General features: G+C 38.1%; 1 protein-coding gene across 2 annotated transcripts in view; it reads right to left on the reverse strand.

Moving 5' to 3' along the window:
- Nucleotides 1-8,740: 8,740 nt before the first annotated feature.
- LOC147035696 (extracellular calcium-sensing receptor-like) overlaps nucleotides 8,741-14,777 on the reverse strand; it is a 77,445-nt gene continuing 71,408 nt past the window's right edge. The window contains exons 5-7 of one of the 2 annotated variants that reach the window (XM_085846949.1): nucleotides 11,476-11,599; nucleotides 9,756-10,124; nucleotides 8,741-9,278 (exon numbers count right to left, since the gene is read on the reverse strand). In XM_085846949.1, the coding sequence (XP_085703075.1) occupies nucleotides 9,220-9,278; nucleotides 9,756-10,124; nucleotides 11,476-11,500 (453 nt within the window). In that variant the 5' untranslated portion in view covers nucleotides 11,501-11,599 and the 3' untranslated portion in view covers nucleotides 8,741-9,219. Of the gene's footprint in view, nucleotides 10,125-11,475; nucleotides 11,600-14,777 lie in introns of both variants that reach the window. The other variant, XR_015049462.1, reaches the window with a different exon arrangement.

Consider the following 14,777-nt stretch of genomic DNA (forward strand, 5'->3'; position numbering starts at 1 on the left):
TGTGCTGACTGCTTAATACCGTATCTGTTACCACCCCTAGATCCTTCTCTTCTGTGACACACTCGACAATTGCCTCTTGCATCATGTAATCTCTATTTTCATTGTTCTTACCCATTCCCCACCACTTTACGCTTGCTCAGGTTAAATTACATCTGCCAATGTTTGGCCCAATCTATGCAAGTATCAATACTTTCCTGAATATGATCACTACCCACTCTGATATCCACTTTACCTCCAAGCTTTGTGTCGTCTGCAAATTTCGAAAGCTTACTCTTCACCCCACAATCCAAATTGTTGATGTAAATTATAAATATTCATGGTCATAGTACTGATCGCTGAGGTACCCCACGACTTACATCCTGCCAGCAAAACATTCTCCCACTCACAGCCACTTTTTGCTTCCTTTCACAAAACCAGTTTGCAATCGAATTAACTACCTGACTAGGCACTCTCCATGCCATCACCTTGGCTAGCAACCTCCGATCTGGTACCTTTTCAAATACCTTCTCAAAGTATAGATGGATGTCAGGGGGTGTAACTATCCCTACTGCTAACCCTTCAATCAACTGTGAACTGCCTGTGTTTGTGGAAACACAGGTTGCAGTGAACCAGTTGAAAGGGGGTAAAGTTTCTGGGATCTGTGGCATCCATGCTGAAGTGCTCAAGGCTGGTGGAAATGCTGTACTCACATCATTGCATGCAGTTCTGTGCTCTGTTTGAAACACAGGTATCATCCCAACTGATTGGAAGAGGCACTCATTCTTTTCTGGAAAGGGAAGGGTGAACGCCAGGACTGTAACAACTACTGAGGGGTGACGCTGCTCTCAGTGATGGGGAAGGTCTTTGCTCGGATAATTATTGATGAGGTTCGCCACCATCTGCTTGAGGACCAGCGTCCAGAGCAGTCAGGCTTTACACCAAAGAGGTCAATTATTAACCAACTCATTGCTTTTCGGGTCCTGATCGAATCCAGACACAAGTTGCGGGCAGGGGCTGCTCACATCCTCTTATGACATCAGCAAACCGTTTGATTCAGTGAATCTGGATGCCCTCTGGAGTATTGTTGGTCTTCGTGGGGTGCCACCAAACTTGAACAATGTGATTTCTGAACCATACTGTGAGACTGAGAGTGCTGTGAGCAGGTTGATCAGCATCTCAAGGAAATGTTCCACCTTCAAAATATTTCCAGTTGTTACTTGAGTTTGTCAGGGGTGTGTACTGACCTCCACAATTTTCAGCACTTGTATGGACTGGATTCTGGGGAGGATGTTGGACAGATAAAGCTGCGGTGCATCGTTTGGGAATGTTAGGATGTCTGACCATGATTTTTCAGATGACTCATTCATCTTTGTGGAGAGATTAAATAATCTTATGGGGACCTTCCATGCACTGAATGAGGAGTCAGAGTCACTGGGATTATGGGCTTCCTGGGTCAAGAACTAAAATACAGGCTTTCACTGACATCTTGGATGCTGCTATCTTGTCTGCACCTGCTTGTAGTGAGGATGTTGAGATAGACATCTGGGTCGGGCCTGGGGAGTCATGGATTCACTGGATGATGGGGTGTGGTGCTGTATATATGTACATACTTTATATGTATGTACATGTGCATATGTACATGTATACTCGTATATGTATATATGTACATACCCATGCAGGCAGATATAAATCTGAGTCTTTAAGTTCTTGTTCCTTCCAGTCTTGCTCTATGGATATGAGAATTGGACTCTGACCAAGAAGTGAGACAGATAATCAACTCCTTCGATACCAGGTAGGTCTCTTCAGAGAATCCGGAGCTATCCCTGGACAGACTTTATGTCTAATGAGCGGTTGCTGAGAGAGACTCAAATGAGATTTGTTATCTGTATAGCACTGAACATCAGCTGTGGCTGTATGCACATGTGGCTCTTTTTGCTGACGCTGATTCTGCTCATAAGATTCTCTCAGCGATGGAGCCTCATGAGTGGAAGAGGCTAACAGGCCAAGCACATGTCTCATGGTTGCAGCAGGTTGATCGGAATCTCAAGGAGATGGGGACGGGCTCGGCATCTGCCTTGGGGATAGCCAGATGGAAGCTCCTGGCATACTGGTTTAGAGTGGATGCAGCAAGGCACTGCTCTGGCACATGCTCCCATACCTGACCTGATCTGAAGAGAATATGAATCTTCAGGTTGTTGGACCCTCAGTACACAGGCAAATAAGTGATAATTTGCATTTCCCACAAGCAAACTATTGGATGTTTGTAGATTGAGGAGCAGTTCACCAGAATAACACATGCAATGTTGAATAATTGGGGGGTGTGGTGGGTCAGAGATAGAAGAATGGTTGCAGTCTATACATGACTGGTGAAGGTGGGTGGAGGGAGGGTTGGGAAAGTGAGGTGGTGCTGGCGCCTGAGGACAAAACAAAATTTTGCGCTGCCCACCTCCCCAACTCCCCACCCTTACCCCTTCCACCTAACTCCTCCAAATCCTCAACCCCACCTGCCATAGACACAGTCAAACTGGGTTTGAGAACCTCAATAAAGTATGTACAATTAAAATGTGAGTACGTAGAAAAGTATATACAATTAGAATGTGAGTACCTCTATAAATTATGCACAATTAAAATGTCAGAACCTCAATAAAGTATGTACAATTAAAATGTGAGTACCTCGAAAGTATGTACAATTAGAATGTGAGTACCTCTATAAAGTATGCACAATTATAAAGTGAGTACGTCTAAAAAGTATGTGCATTTAGAATGTGAGTACCTCTATAAGGTATATACAATTAGAATGTGAGTACATCTAAAAAGTATATACAATTAGAATGTGAGTACATACGAGGTGTGTTCAAAAAGTATCCGACCTTTGTTCATAAAAAATACTCGTATCCAGATAAAACAAACTTACAATAATCTCCTTCAAAGTAGTCCCCTTGGGCTGCCACACACTACTCCCAACGGTTCTGCCACTGTCGGAAGCAGCGCTGGACGCCTCTTTTATGATGGCGAGCAGCTAGTCCGTTGCATTCCGCATGATGTCTTCAATGGACTGAAATCTGGTCCCTTTCAGGTGCATTTTCAGCTTGCAGAAAAGCCAGAAGTCACACGGAGCCATGTCGGAAGAGTAGGGAGCCTGACGAAGCACAGGTGTGTTGTGTTTGGCCAGGAAACTCTGTATCAAATGTGAATAATGGGCGGGTGCGTTATCGTGATGGAGCTGCCAATTGAACGCTGCCCACAGGTCTGGCCGTTTGCATCGCACAGCATCACGAAGGCGACACAGTTCCTCTTGGTAGTACTATTTGGTGATGGTTGTGCAGTGTGATGCCTACTCGTGATGAACCACGCCAATGGAGTCAAAGAAGACGGTCAGCATGACTTTGACATTGCTGCGGACCTTCCTTGCTTTTTTTGGCCTCGGGGATGTTGGATGCTTCCATTGTGATGGCTGGAACTTGGTTTCTGGGTCGTACCCATAAACCCAGGTCTCATCGCCAGCGAAAAATGTGTTGAAGAAGTTGGGATCGCTGTTCACAGTCTCCAGCATGTCCTGTGCGATCTCCAAACGGAGTTGCTTCTGCTCGATCGTTAGCAGCTTTGGCACGAACTTCGCTGAGATTCTCCTTAAGCCCAATTCTCTTAAGCCTCAGTCACAATTGAATGAACGGATCCAATGCTGACGCCCACCTCATCTGCAAGTTCTCTGATTGTGATTCGAAGATCCTGCATCAGCAGGGTCCTCACTTGGTCAATGACGATCTCATTTCGGGATGTTGAGGGCCTACCAGAACGTGCTTCACTTTCCACTGATGTGTGACCATCTTTGAAGCGGTTGTACCACTCTTTTATCTGTGTGGTGCCCATTGCTTTGTTCCCGAAGGCCTGTTGAATCATGCGGATCGTTTCCACTTGGGAATCGCCAAGCTTTACACAAAATTTGATGCAGTAGCGTTGTTTAAGTTTTTCCGCCATTGTGTCAAAAACGAAAATCCGACGGCGCTCACTTACACTTCCTCACTCATCGGTGGTCTGTCGGCGACTGACAGCTTCTGCAGGCGGGAAAATATTCACGCATACAAACTAGGATCGCCTACATATGTGCACCAAACCACGCCTCCCGAGCTTCATTTGTTTACGCACGAAAAATTAAGGTTGGATACTTTTTGAACACACCTCGTATTTAATTATATACAATTTGAATGTGAGTACATATATAAAGAATATACAATTAGAATGTGAGTACATATATAAAGTATGTACAATTAGAATGTGAGTACGTATATAAAGAATATACAATTAGAATGTGAGTACATATATAAAGTATGTACAATTAGAATGTGAGTACGTATATAACGTATATACAATTAGAAAGTGAGTACATTTATAAAGTATATACAATTATAATGTGAGTACATATATAAAGTATATACAATTAGAATGTGAGTACATATATAAAGTATATACAATTAGAATGTGAGTACAATTAAGTATATACAAGTAGAATGTGAGTACATATATAAAGTACGTACAATTAGAATGTGAGTACATATATAAAGTATGTACAATTAGAATGTGAGTACATTTATAAAGTATATACAATTAGAATGTTTGTTCATATGTAAAGTATATACAATTAGAATGTGAGTACATTTATAAAGTATATACAATTAGAATGTGAGTACATATATAAAGTAAGTACAATTAGAATGTGAGTTCATATATAAAGTACGTACAATTAGAATGTGAGTACATATATAAAGTATGTACAATTAGAATGTGAGTACATTTATAAAGTATGTACAACTAGAATGTGAGTACATATATAAAGTATGTACAATTAGAATGTGAGTACATATATAAAGTACGTACAATTAGAATGTGAGTACATATATAAAGTATGTACCATTAGAATGTGAATACATATATAAAGTATATACAATTAGAATGTGAGTACAATTAAGTATATACAAGTAGAATGAGAGTACATTTATAAAGTATATACAATTAGAATGTGTGTTCATATATAAAGTATGTACAATTAGACTGTGAGTACATATATAAAATATATACAATTAGAATGTTAGTGCACTTATAAAGTATATACAATTAGAATGTGAGTACATTTATAAAGTATATACAATTAGAATGTGTGTTCAGATGTAAAGTATATACAATTAGAATGTGAGTACATTTATAAAGTATATACAATTAGAATGTGAGTACATATATAAAGTATGTACAATTAGAATGTGAGTACATACATAAAGTATGTACAATTAGAATGTGAGTACATATATAAAGTACGTACAATGAGAATGTGAGTACATATATAAAGTATGTATAATTAGAATGTGAATACATATATAAAGTATGTGCAATTAGAATGTGAGTACATATATAAAGTATATACAATTAGAATGTGAGTACATATTTAAAGTATATACAATTAGAATGTGAGTACATGAACAAAGTATGTACAATTAGAATGTGAGTACATATGTAAAGTATATAAAATTAGAATGTGAGTACATATATAAAGTATATACAATTAGAATGTGAGTACATATATAAAGTATGTACAACAAGAATGTGAGTACATATATAAAGTATATACAATTAGAATGTGAGAACATTTATTAAGTATGTACAACTAGAATGTGAGGACGTTTATAAAGTATATACAATTAGAATGTGAGTACATATATAAAGGATGTACAATTAGAATGTGAGTACATATTGAAAGTATGTACAATTCGAATGTGAGTACGTCTATAAAGTATATACAATTAGAATGTGAGTACATTTATAAAGTATATACAATTTGAATGTGAGTACATATATAAAGTATGTACAATTAGAATGTGAGTACATATAAAAAGTATATACAATTAGAATGTGAGTACGTCGATAAAGTATACACAATTAGAATGTGAGTACATGTATAAAGTACGTACAATTAGAATGTGAGTACATATATAAAGTATGTACAATTAGAATGTGAGTGCATATATAAAGTATATACAATTAGAATGTGAATACATATTTAAAGTATATACAATTAGAATGTGAGTACATGTATGAAGTATGTACAATTAGAATGTGAGTACATATATAAAGTATGTACAATTAGAATGTGAATACATCGATAAAGTATTTACAATTAGAATGTGAGTACCTCTCTAAAATATGTACAATTAGAATGTGAGTACATATATAAAGTATATACAATTAGAATGTAAGTACCTCTATTAAGTATATACAATTATAATGTGATATGCCAAAAAAGAATGTACAAATAAAATGTGAGTACATCCAGAAAGTATATACAATTGTAATGTGAGATACACCTAAAAAGAATGCACAAATAGAATGTGAGTACATATATAAAGTATGTACAATTAGAATGTGAGTACATACAAAAAGTATATACAATTAGAATGTGAGTACATCGATAAAGTATACACAATTAGAATGTGAGTACATGTATAAAGCATACACTATTCGAATGTGAGTAGATCTATAAAGTATGTGCAATTAGAATGTGAGTACATGTATAAACTATGCACAATTAAAATGTGAGAACATGTATGAAGTATGTACAATTAGAATGTGAGTGCATAAATAAAGTATATACAATTAGAATGTGAGTACATATATAAACTATGCACAATTAAAATGTGAGAACATGTATGAAGTATGTACAATTAGAATGTGAGTACATTTATAAAGTATATACAATTTGAATGTGAGTACATATATAAAGTATGTACAATTAGAATGTGAGTACATATAAAAAGTATATACAATTAGAATGTGAGTACGTCGATAAAGTATACACAATTAGAATGTGAGTACATGTATAAAGTATACACTATTCGAATGTGAGTACATCTATAAAGTATGTGCAATTAGAATGTGAATACATATATAAACTATGCACAATTAAAATGTGAGAACATGTATGAAGTATGTACAATTAGAATGTGAGTACATATATAAAGTATGTACAATTAGAATGTGAATACATCGATAAAGTATTTACAATTAGAATGTGAGTACCTCTCTAAAATATGTACAATTAGAATGTGAGTACATATATAAAGTATATACAATTAGAATGTAAGTACCTCTATTAAGTATATACAATTATAATGTGATATGCCAAAAAAGAATGTACAAATAAAATGTGAGTACATCCAGAAAGTATATACAATTGTAATGTGAGATACGCCTAAAAAGAATGCACAAATAGAATGTGAGTACATATATAAAGTATGTACAATTAGAATGTGAGTACATATAAAAAGTATATACAATTAGAATGTGAGTACATCGATAAAGTATACACAATTAGAATGTGAGTACATGTATAAAGTATACACTATTCGAATGTGAGTAGATCTATAAAGTATGTGCAATTAGAATGTGAGTACATGTATAAACTATGCACAATTAAAATGTGAGAACATGTATGAAGTATGTACAATTAGAATGTGAGTGCATATATAAAGTATATACAATTAGAATGTGAGTACATATATAAACTATGCACAATTAAAATATGAGAACATGTATGAAGTATGTACAATTAGAATGTGAGTACATTTATAAAGTATATACAATTTGAATGTGAGTACATATATAAAGTATGTACAATTAGAATGTGAGTACATATAAAAAGTATATACAATTAGAATGTGAGTACGTCGATAAAGTATACACAATTAGAATGTGAGTACATGTATAAAGTATACACTATTCGAATGTGAGTACATCTATAAAGTATGTGCAATTAGAATGTGAGTACATATATAAACTATGCACAATTAAAATGTGAGAACATGTATGAAGTATGTACAATTAGAATGTGAGTGCATATATAAAGTATATACAATTAGAATGTGAATACATATTTAAAGTATATACAATTAGAATGTGAGTACATGTATGAAGTATGTACAATTAGAATGTGAGTACATATATAAAGTATGTACAATTAGAATGTGAATACATCGATAAAGTATTTACAATTAGAATGTGAGTACCTCTCTAAAATATGTACAATTAGAATGTGAGTACATATATAAAGTTTATACAATTAGAATGTAAGTACCTCTATTAAGTATATACAATTATAATGTGATATGCCAAAAAAGAATGTACAAATAAAATGTGAGTATATCCAGAAAGTATATACAATTGTAATGTGAGATACGCCTAAAAAGAATGCACAAATAGAATGTGAGTACATCGAGAAAGTATGTACAAATACAATGCGAGTACGTCCAGAAAGTATTTCCATTTAGAATGTGAGTAACTTGATAAAATACGTACCATAAAACCACACAAAATAAGTATGAATGAGGGTATACAATATTTTCTTGCTCGTTTTAGTTATTCATGTGTAGTTAAAAATTGTAAAAGTCCAGCATCGATGCATTCTCATAAAGTTCAAAATCACCCTAGCATTCCACGTTGCTGCAGTTTTTGGTGTTGCATTTATATCATGTGAACAGAATAAGGGATGGCAGGAGGGGCTGGATGTATGCACTCTCGTCTAAGCTGTCTCACCTGGGTTTGAATTCTGACCCAGCCATAAACTGTCAACACGGTATTTCACAGGCAAGGTGATTCATCAATGTGTGTGAATTCCCTTTGTTGGATGTTAAACGAAGTGTTTAATTGGCTGGAATTCGTTGCTGGATGTGAAAGATCTCAGGATATCCTTCGTGAAGAGTAGGTGAGCTATCGCCAACATCATGAACAAATTCTCAATTTCTGCAATGACTTCCTGTGTCGCAGTGGTGAACCATCCAGGATTGCAACCTTCATAAAGAAACTGCTTTGGAAGAATTGATGCTCTGTGTGTCCAGAGAATATAACACAGGCTGTATTTAATTGTATGTTTATTTTTTTAATACAGAGTAACACTTTGGAGCAAATATAGAAACGAGAAACCCATAAGCAATGACAATAATTGCAAAAGTTTTAGTCGCAGTGGAAAACCTTCCCTCCGTACTTCTGTTTGCAGGCACGAATGCTAAGCACACAAGGAAAGTAAAAAGTATGCTAAAAGAGATGTACTTGTTCTGTACGCTAGATGAGTAAACCTTTGGCTTTCTCGTGGTCAGGTAGAAACAAATGCCTGCAAGAAGCGCTGTGTACATGAGGGCACAAACCCCCCATGCCATCGACGCTCCATCACACTCAATAATGAGATGCCGTTGTTGTGCGTCATGGTTGTAGTGAGGTTTTTCCAATCCAAGTACAGCCCAAGCTGTGCAAAGTGTCCACTGAGGAAGCAAGAACATAAAAACGGCAGCTTGCCTTATCAAGGGTGGACATTTGTTACAAACACCCCTGTTACTAAGGAAACCTGTTAATGAGGTCATCACGAAGTGCAACAAGAAGAATAAGAATGTTAAAAAAGGAAAACTTTCATATCTCAAAAAGCAAGTACATTTACCATTCTCAATTTAAAATTCTAACACCAATCATCTTTACTTTATATTTACACAATATCTCAGCTATTGTCAGAGCGAGGTGACAGCCAGAGCATTTTGCTTCCTGATTTAATGGAATTAATTATTTTATGACGAATGAGCGCAAATTCGCATATCACTGTATTTTGTTGTCTTACATTTCACAACAAGGGGCCTTTCAGAATGCATGCACCACACAATGTTGTTGCATTTACTGTTTTGATGACACTGATGAAAGATGTTTGATAAGTGATAACTTCCGATTAAGTTTGAACGTTGACTTCGTACCTTGAAAAAGTGAGATTGGACGGTTTGCTATCTGCAACACAGCAACAACTGCAGTTGTCAGGCAAATACAGACAAAAGGTTCCTGCACCTGACAAGCACTTCGAGTGGGCCTTCCAAGGAAAGGCACACTGCTCGCAAAACATGCAATAATGGCAATGAGAAGTACCATTGTTTCTCTTTCAAAAGTATCGTTTATGTAAAGAAGCAAAATGACCAGTATTGATAATACAGAGCCCAATACAGCAAAGGCCAAAGTTGTTAGACCTAATGGATCAGAGAATGCCAAGAATTCCTCCAACAATGGGTCACAGGCATTTCGTGCTTCGTTAGACCGGAAGTTCTTTGGACACCGGAAGCACTCCTGTGAATCTGGAATTTGAAAAATAAAATTAAAACAAAATTCAAGTCCTCCACATGTACAACATATTTATATATTTTTTATCTTCTTGTATATCTTCAACCAAGGAAGGAACATCTTCATTTTGGATTTTCTCGGACATTCGTGCACAATTCGATGCGTTGAGACACACACCAGAGCCAAGTTTGTAAAATGTTTGTGTTTTGTGGACTTTCATATTGGTGAATATTAAACAGGACTAAAATCGATTAAAACAAATTATAATTATGCAATGAAATATTCACAATTTCTTTTTCTCGACACAAACATTGTGGTTCTTGGAATGGAATAATAATAATAATAATAAAAAACCATTTAATTATGTGTGACATCTCATGTACAAATTGATTCACTGAGATCACATTAAAATAAGGAGAAAAAGACGAAAAATGTCATAGTGCTCATGGTTTTCGTAATTTTGCTGTATGAAGTTAAAGGGATTTATGTGTATGCACAAATTACTTGAGTGGTGATGTGACGTACAAGAATATTTGCGACATTTGCCACGTTTGATCAAAATAGGTCCCTGCATGTCCAATTAATGGCTGGGGACACTATTAAGTAACAAAATGGCCACCAGTCGGCCATCCTGGATCTTATCTCAAAAATAATGACGTGCATAAATAAGCCATCATTCATTATCTGTGTGCCAAGTTTGAATAAGATCAGTAAATGCATGTCCAAGAAATGTTGGAGGATGTGTTGAACACCGGGGTGTTTTTTTTACAACTAAAATGGCCGCCAGTCGACCAGTCGACCATATTTGATCAGATTGCAAAATAAAGTCAGAAGCACATGTATGTCATTATGTACTGTGTTTGTGCTAAGATGAGATTGAACAAAATCGGACTGTACATGTTCTGGAAATGGTTGGGGACACGTTTAAATAACAAAAAGGCCGCCACATGGCCATCTTGGATCTGGTCTCGAAAAAAAAATGATGTGCATGTGTAAAGCACCATTCTTTCCTGTCTTCCAAGTTTGAATCGATGTCGGTAAATCCATGTCTGAGAAATGGTTGAGGAGGGTGTTCAACATCAGGTTTTTTACAACGAAAATTGCTTCCAGTCGGCCATCTTTGATCACATCGTGAGACAAAATTATGTACTCATGTATAACATTGTTTTTTGTCTTTCTGCCACATATAAATAAAATTGGTCCACACTTTTCCGAGATATGGGTGCAGACGCACGCATGGACACGAAAATTGAGACCAAATCCATAAACCCACATTTCAGATCAAGTCCAATGGGGGCGAATAATCTTGATTTATCACTTTTCTTGTCAAATATAAACGGAATGTAACTGACTTTGGTTACTTACCACTCGTGTTTGAAAATTCTCCCATATTGCATCGGATACAGTGAAAGCAGCAGAAAGGCTCCCCAATGATATTCACTTTGCGACTCCCTGTAGCGCAAGGTAAGCTGCACACAGACTGCGGAACCTGGAAACACATACAAGGATCGTTGTCAGGACAAGAATTGTGTTGGTATCCAAATTTAAATAGTCACTTTTAACATTTTATTTGGATTTGTTGACACTTTTTTTTTTTTTTGTATACCTTGGTCGAGGCTCGTATGAGAGCTAACACACAACTCACAGCAAGGAGGCATGAGACAAGAGGGGCGGGAGTGGAAGGGACAAAACAGTGGGGAACAGACACATTAGGTGAACTGTGGAAGGGAGAGGGATGGGGATGGGACGGGGAACATGGCGAAGAGAAGATGGACATTACAGGGACTTTCAGGAAGGAAAGCAGGAGAAATGAAGGAAGTGGGCTTGGGTGGATTAACGGGGGTAGAAAAGATCGAGGATTTGGATGGGGGAAGATAAGAGGTGGTGGTGAACAGCTGTTTTGAAAGCCTGGAGGGAAGAATGGGAAAGAATAGAGTGAGGAAGTTTATTCCAAAGGCGGGAAAAAAGAGGAATGAAAGAGTGAAGATGAGCAGTGATTCGTGATTTTGGTAGTTTTACCATAAGGGGGTTGTTGGCGGACCTTGAGCGCCCTGTGGAAATGTGGTGGGGACAAATCGCAGAGAGAGCAAGGGGGGCAAGGCTGGAGAGGAGTCGGTAGAAGACAGAAAGACCACCGACCAACCTGCGGTGATTGAGTGAGAGGCCCAAAGACTCAGCTTCATTGCGGGAGATGCCGATGATCTTAAATGCCCTGGTTTCGACAGCGTGAAGCCGAGAAAGGTGGGAGGCAGGAGCACCAGCCCAGAGGGGAGAGCAGTACTCCATCAGGCTACGGACAAAAGCTTTGTAAGTGGTCAGGAGCTCAAGAGGGCCGAGTAAGGACTTAGCACGATGGAGGATTCCCAGTCGGCGACTGGCTTTTGAGGTGAGGTTGGAAATGTGACTTTCCCAGTAAAGGTCATGGCAGATAGTGAGACCTAGAAGCTTGAAAGAAAAGACTTGAAAGAAAATTTAAAAGACTTGGTCTTCTTTCTACAAGGGTCTAGGCTCTTGGAATTCTCCAACAGCACAGGGCAGCAGGTTCATAAACTAGTGAAGGGATTGGAGTTGGAAAGAAGAGGGGATCGACATACATACTGTCTGGAGGAAAGGAGGAATAACACAAAAACGACTAACAAGGGAACAGAGACGAACAGAAATGAAAATCAGCAAATGTAGAAGAGAACAAGGAAATGCATGGGTGAGCACATGAGGTAGTGAAGGAAAGCACATTTGAAGGAGTGAAGTGATAGGGACGTGATAATGGACATAGGAGGAGGAGATTGGGACCATACTCTGTTCAGAGCGTTGGTGCTGCTTAAACATCTCCTTGGCTATTGGGCACAATCCTGGACGGGTCATCACTCTGTCACAGTATACCAGCATGCTTGCACTCATTTTGCCGACCTCGGAAGGATGACAGGCCGCGTTAACCCCACCTGGTATTATTTCACCAGCTAAGCGGGATTTGAACTCAGGACCCTACCATCCAAAGCCTGCCACCCTAACCATTAAGCTAACATCAGGCATACACACAGGAGATGAAACCACATTTGAGAGAATAAGGGAAAAATTAATGCGGGTGGTAAACCAATCGACTTGAGGAGGGTGAGTACATGAGGGTTTCTCGAGGAACATGCATGACCTGGTGTGGCTTCGAAGGGGCAGAGGTAGGAAAAGGCAGGAGGAGCAAGGCAAGATGTATTTGTATAAAATAGAGGCAACCAACCTACTGACTCTGGGAGAGTGATAATCCTTGTGAATCTGCCTTGAGATTTTGATGGTGCGGAAGACCTTTCTTCAACTGCCTCAAGAGGAACAAGGTGGGAAGCAGGAGCACCAGCCCATAGTGGGGAGCAATACGACATGGAGCTCCATGTGGAAGCCTTGCACACTCTGATGATCTCCATACACACTGAATGCCATAGCTCTCCAGAAAATAACCAGACAATGACAGGCCTTTGATGCCAGTATAGCAGTGATCCTCCCATTAAGACTGATGGCAGATAGTGAGGCCAAGGTATTCCACAGACTGCACCTTTTTCCAGTAACTGTCAAAATAAGCGTATTGGATAGTTTGATTGCCGATCTTTTTGGGTATACAGCATGAGAATGTAAAGGTGTGGGAACAAATAGCTGGCAAAATATGACTTGCCAGCATTGAAAAACATGTTCCAAGTGACTGACTGGTCGGCTTATCTTGAGACATCTGGCAAAAGGGATTCAAGAGTGGCCAGCCTTTAACAAGTGTGATGTATTGCACTGCACAAAGTGGAGTCTTCGGCAGAACTGGAATGTTGTTTTTCAAGATAATGAATCAATAGTCTCCTGGGATACAATTCCTTGCTCACTTTTCTCAACCAAAGTCCCAATGTCCTCCCAATGCCAGGACCCAGGATTTCGGGAATTATTGATGAAAGTCTATCTTGGCCTTCCACTCTGCTGTTGTTGTTTCCCCCCTCTCTCATCTATTCCTTTTGTCCTGTTGCATCCTGCACACTCTTGACATCAATTTGCTGAGTTTAAAATTCCAAGTTTTTAAATACATTAAATTCACTTCTCTTTTTGATAGTTTGGAAGGCAGTGACTCATAAAACATCCTGACTCATGAAAAACATGAATGGGTAAGCATTGTGTATAGCCATCGTGGATATTTAGGGCAACAAGAATGAGATGCCAATGGATTGTGCTAAATTGTCTTTCGATTTTTCCTTTCCTATCCCTCATACATCCATGCATGCATTTCCCCTTCCAATCAACCACAGACATTTAAACTTGTTAATGCTTGTGCTGTGGTTGCTCTATAGTCCATACAAATACAAGTCATCTCAATAAAATGAAAACAGACTTTAATATTTTCCGAAAAAAAAACAATAGCACAGAGAGCAGCGATGTTGATTGTTACTTATCCCCAACAGAAGTCATTAACATGTGATGGAACGATTGCACAAAAGCATTCAGCTGTTACCCACAAGGCAGTGCAGAATGACAAAATAGCGGTGGCTCGCCTGTCGTCCGGGCAATGCAAGCTGATTTTGAAGTGGAACTGGAAATCCGAGAACGTGTGATGTGCGAAGAAGGTAGAGACAAGAATTTGCAACCTCCCCACCAATATGGAACCATTTTTAGAAACCGTGATAAGATTGAAGCTGATGCACGTGAACGAG

This window comes from Eptatretus burgeri, chromosome 1 (genome assembly GCF_056783735.1).
Source record: "Eptatretus burgeri isolate ZD-2024b chromosome 1, Ebu_testis_v1, whole genome shotgun sequence".
NCBI classification, from domain to species: Eukaryota; Metazoa; Chordata; class Myxini; order Myxiniformes; family Myxinidae; genus Eptatretus; species Eptatretus burgeri.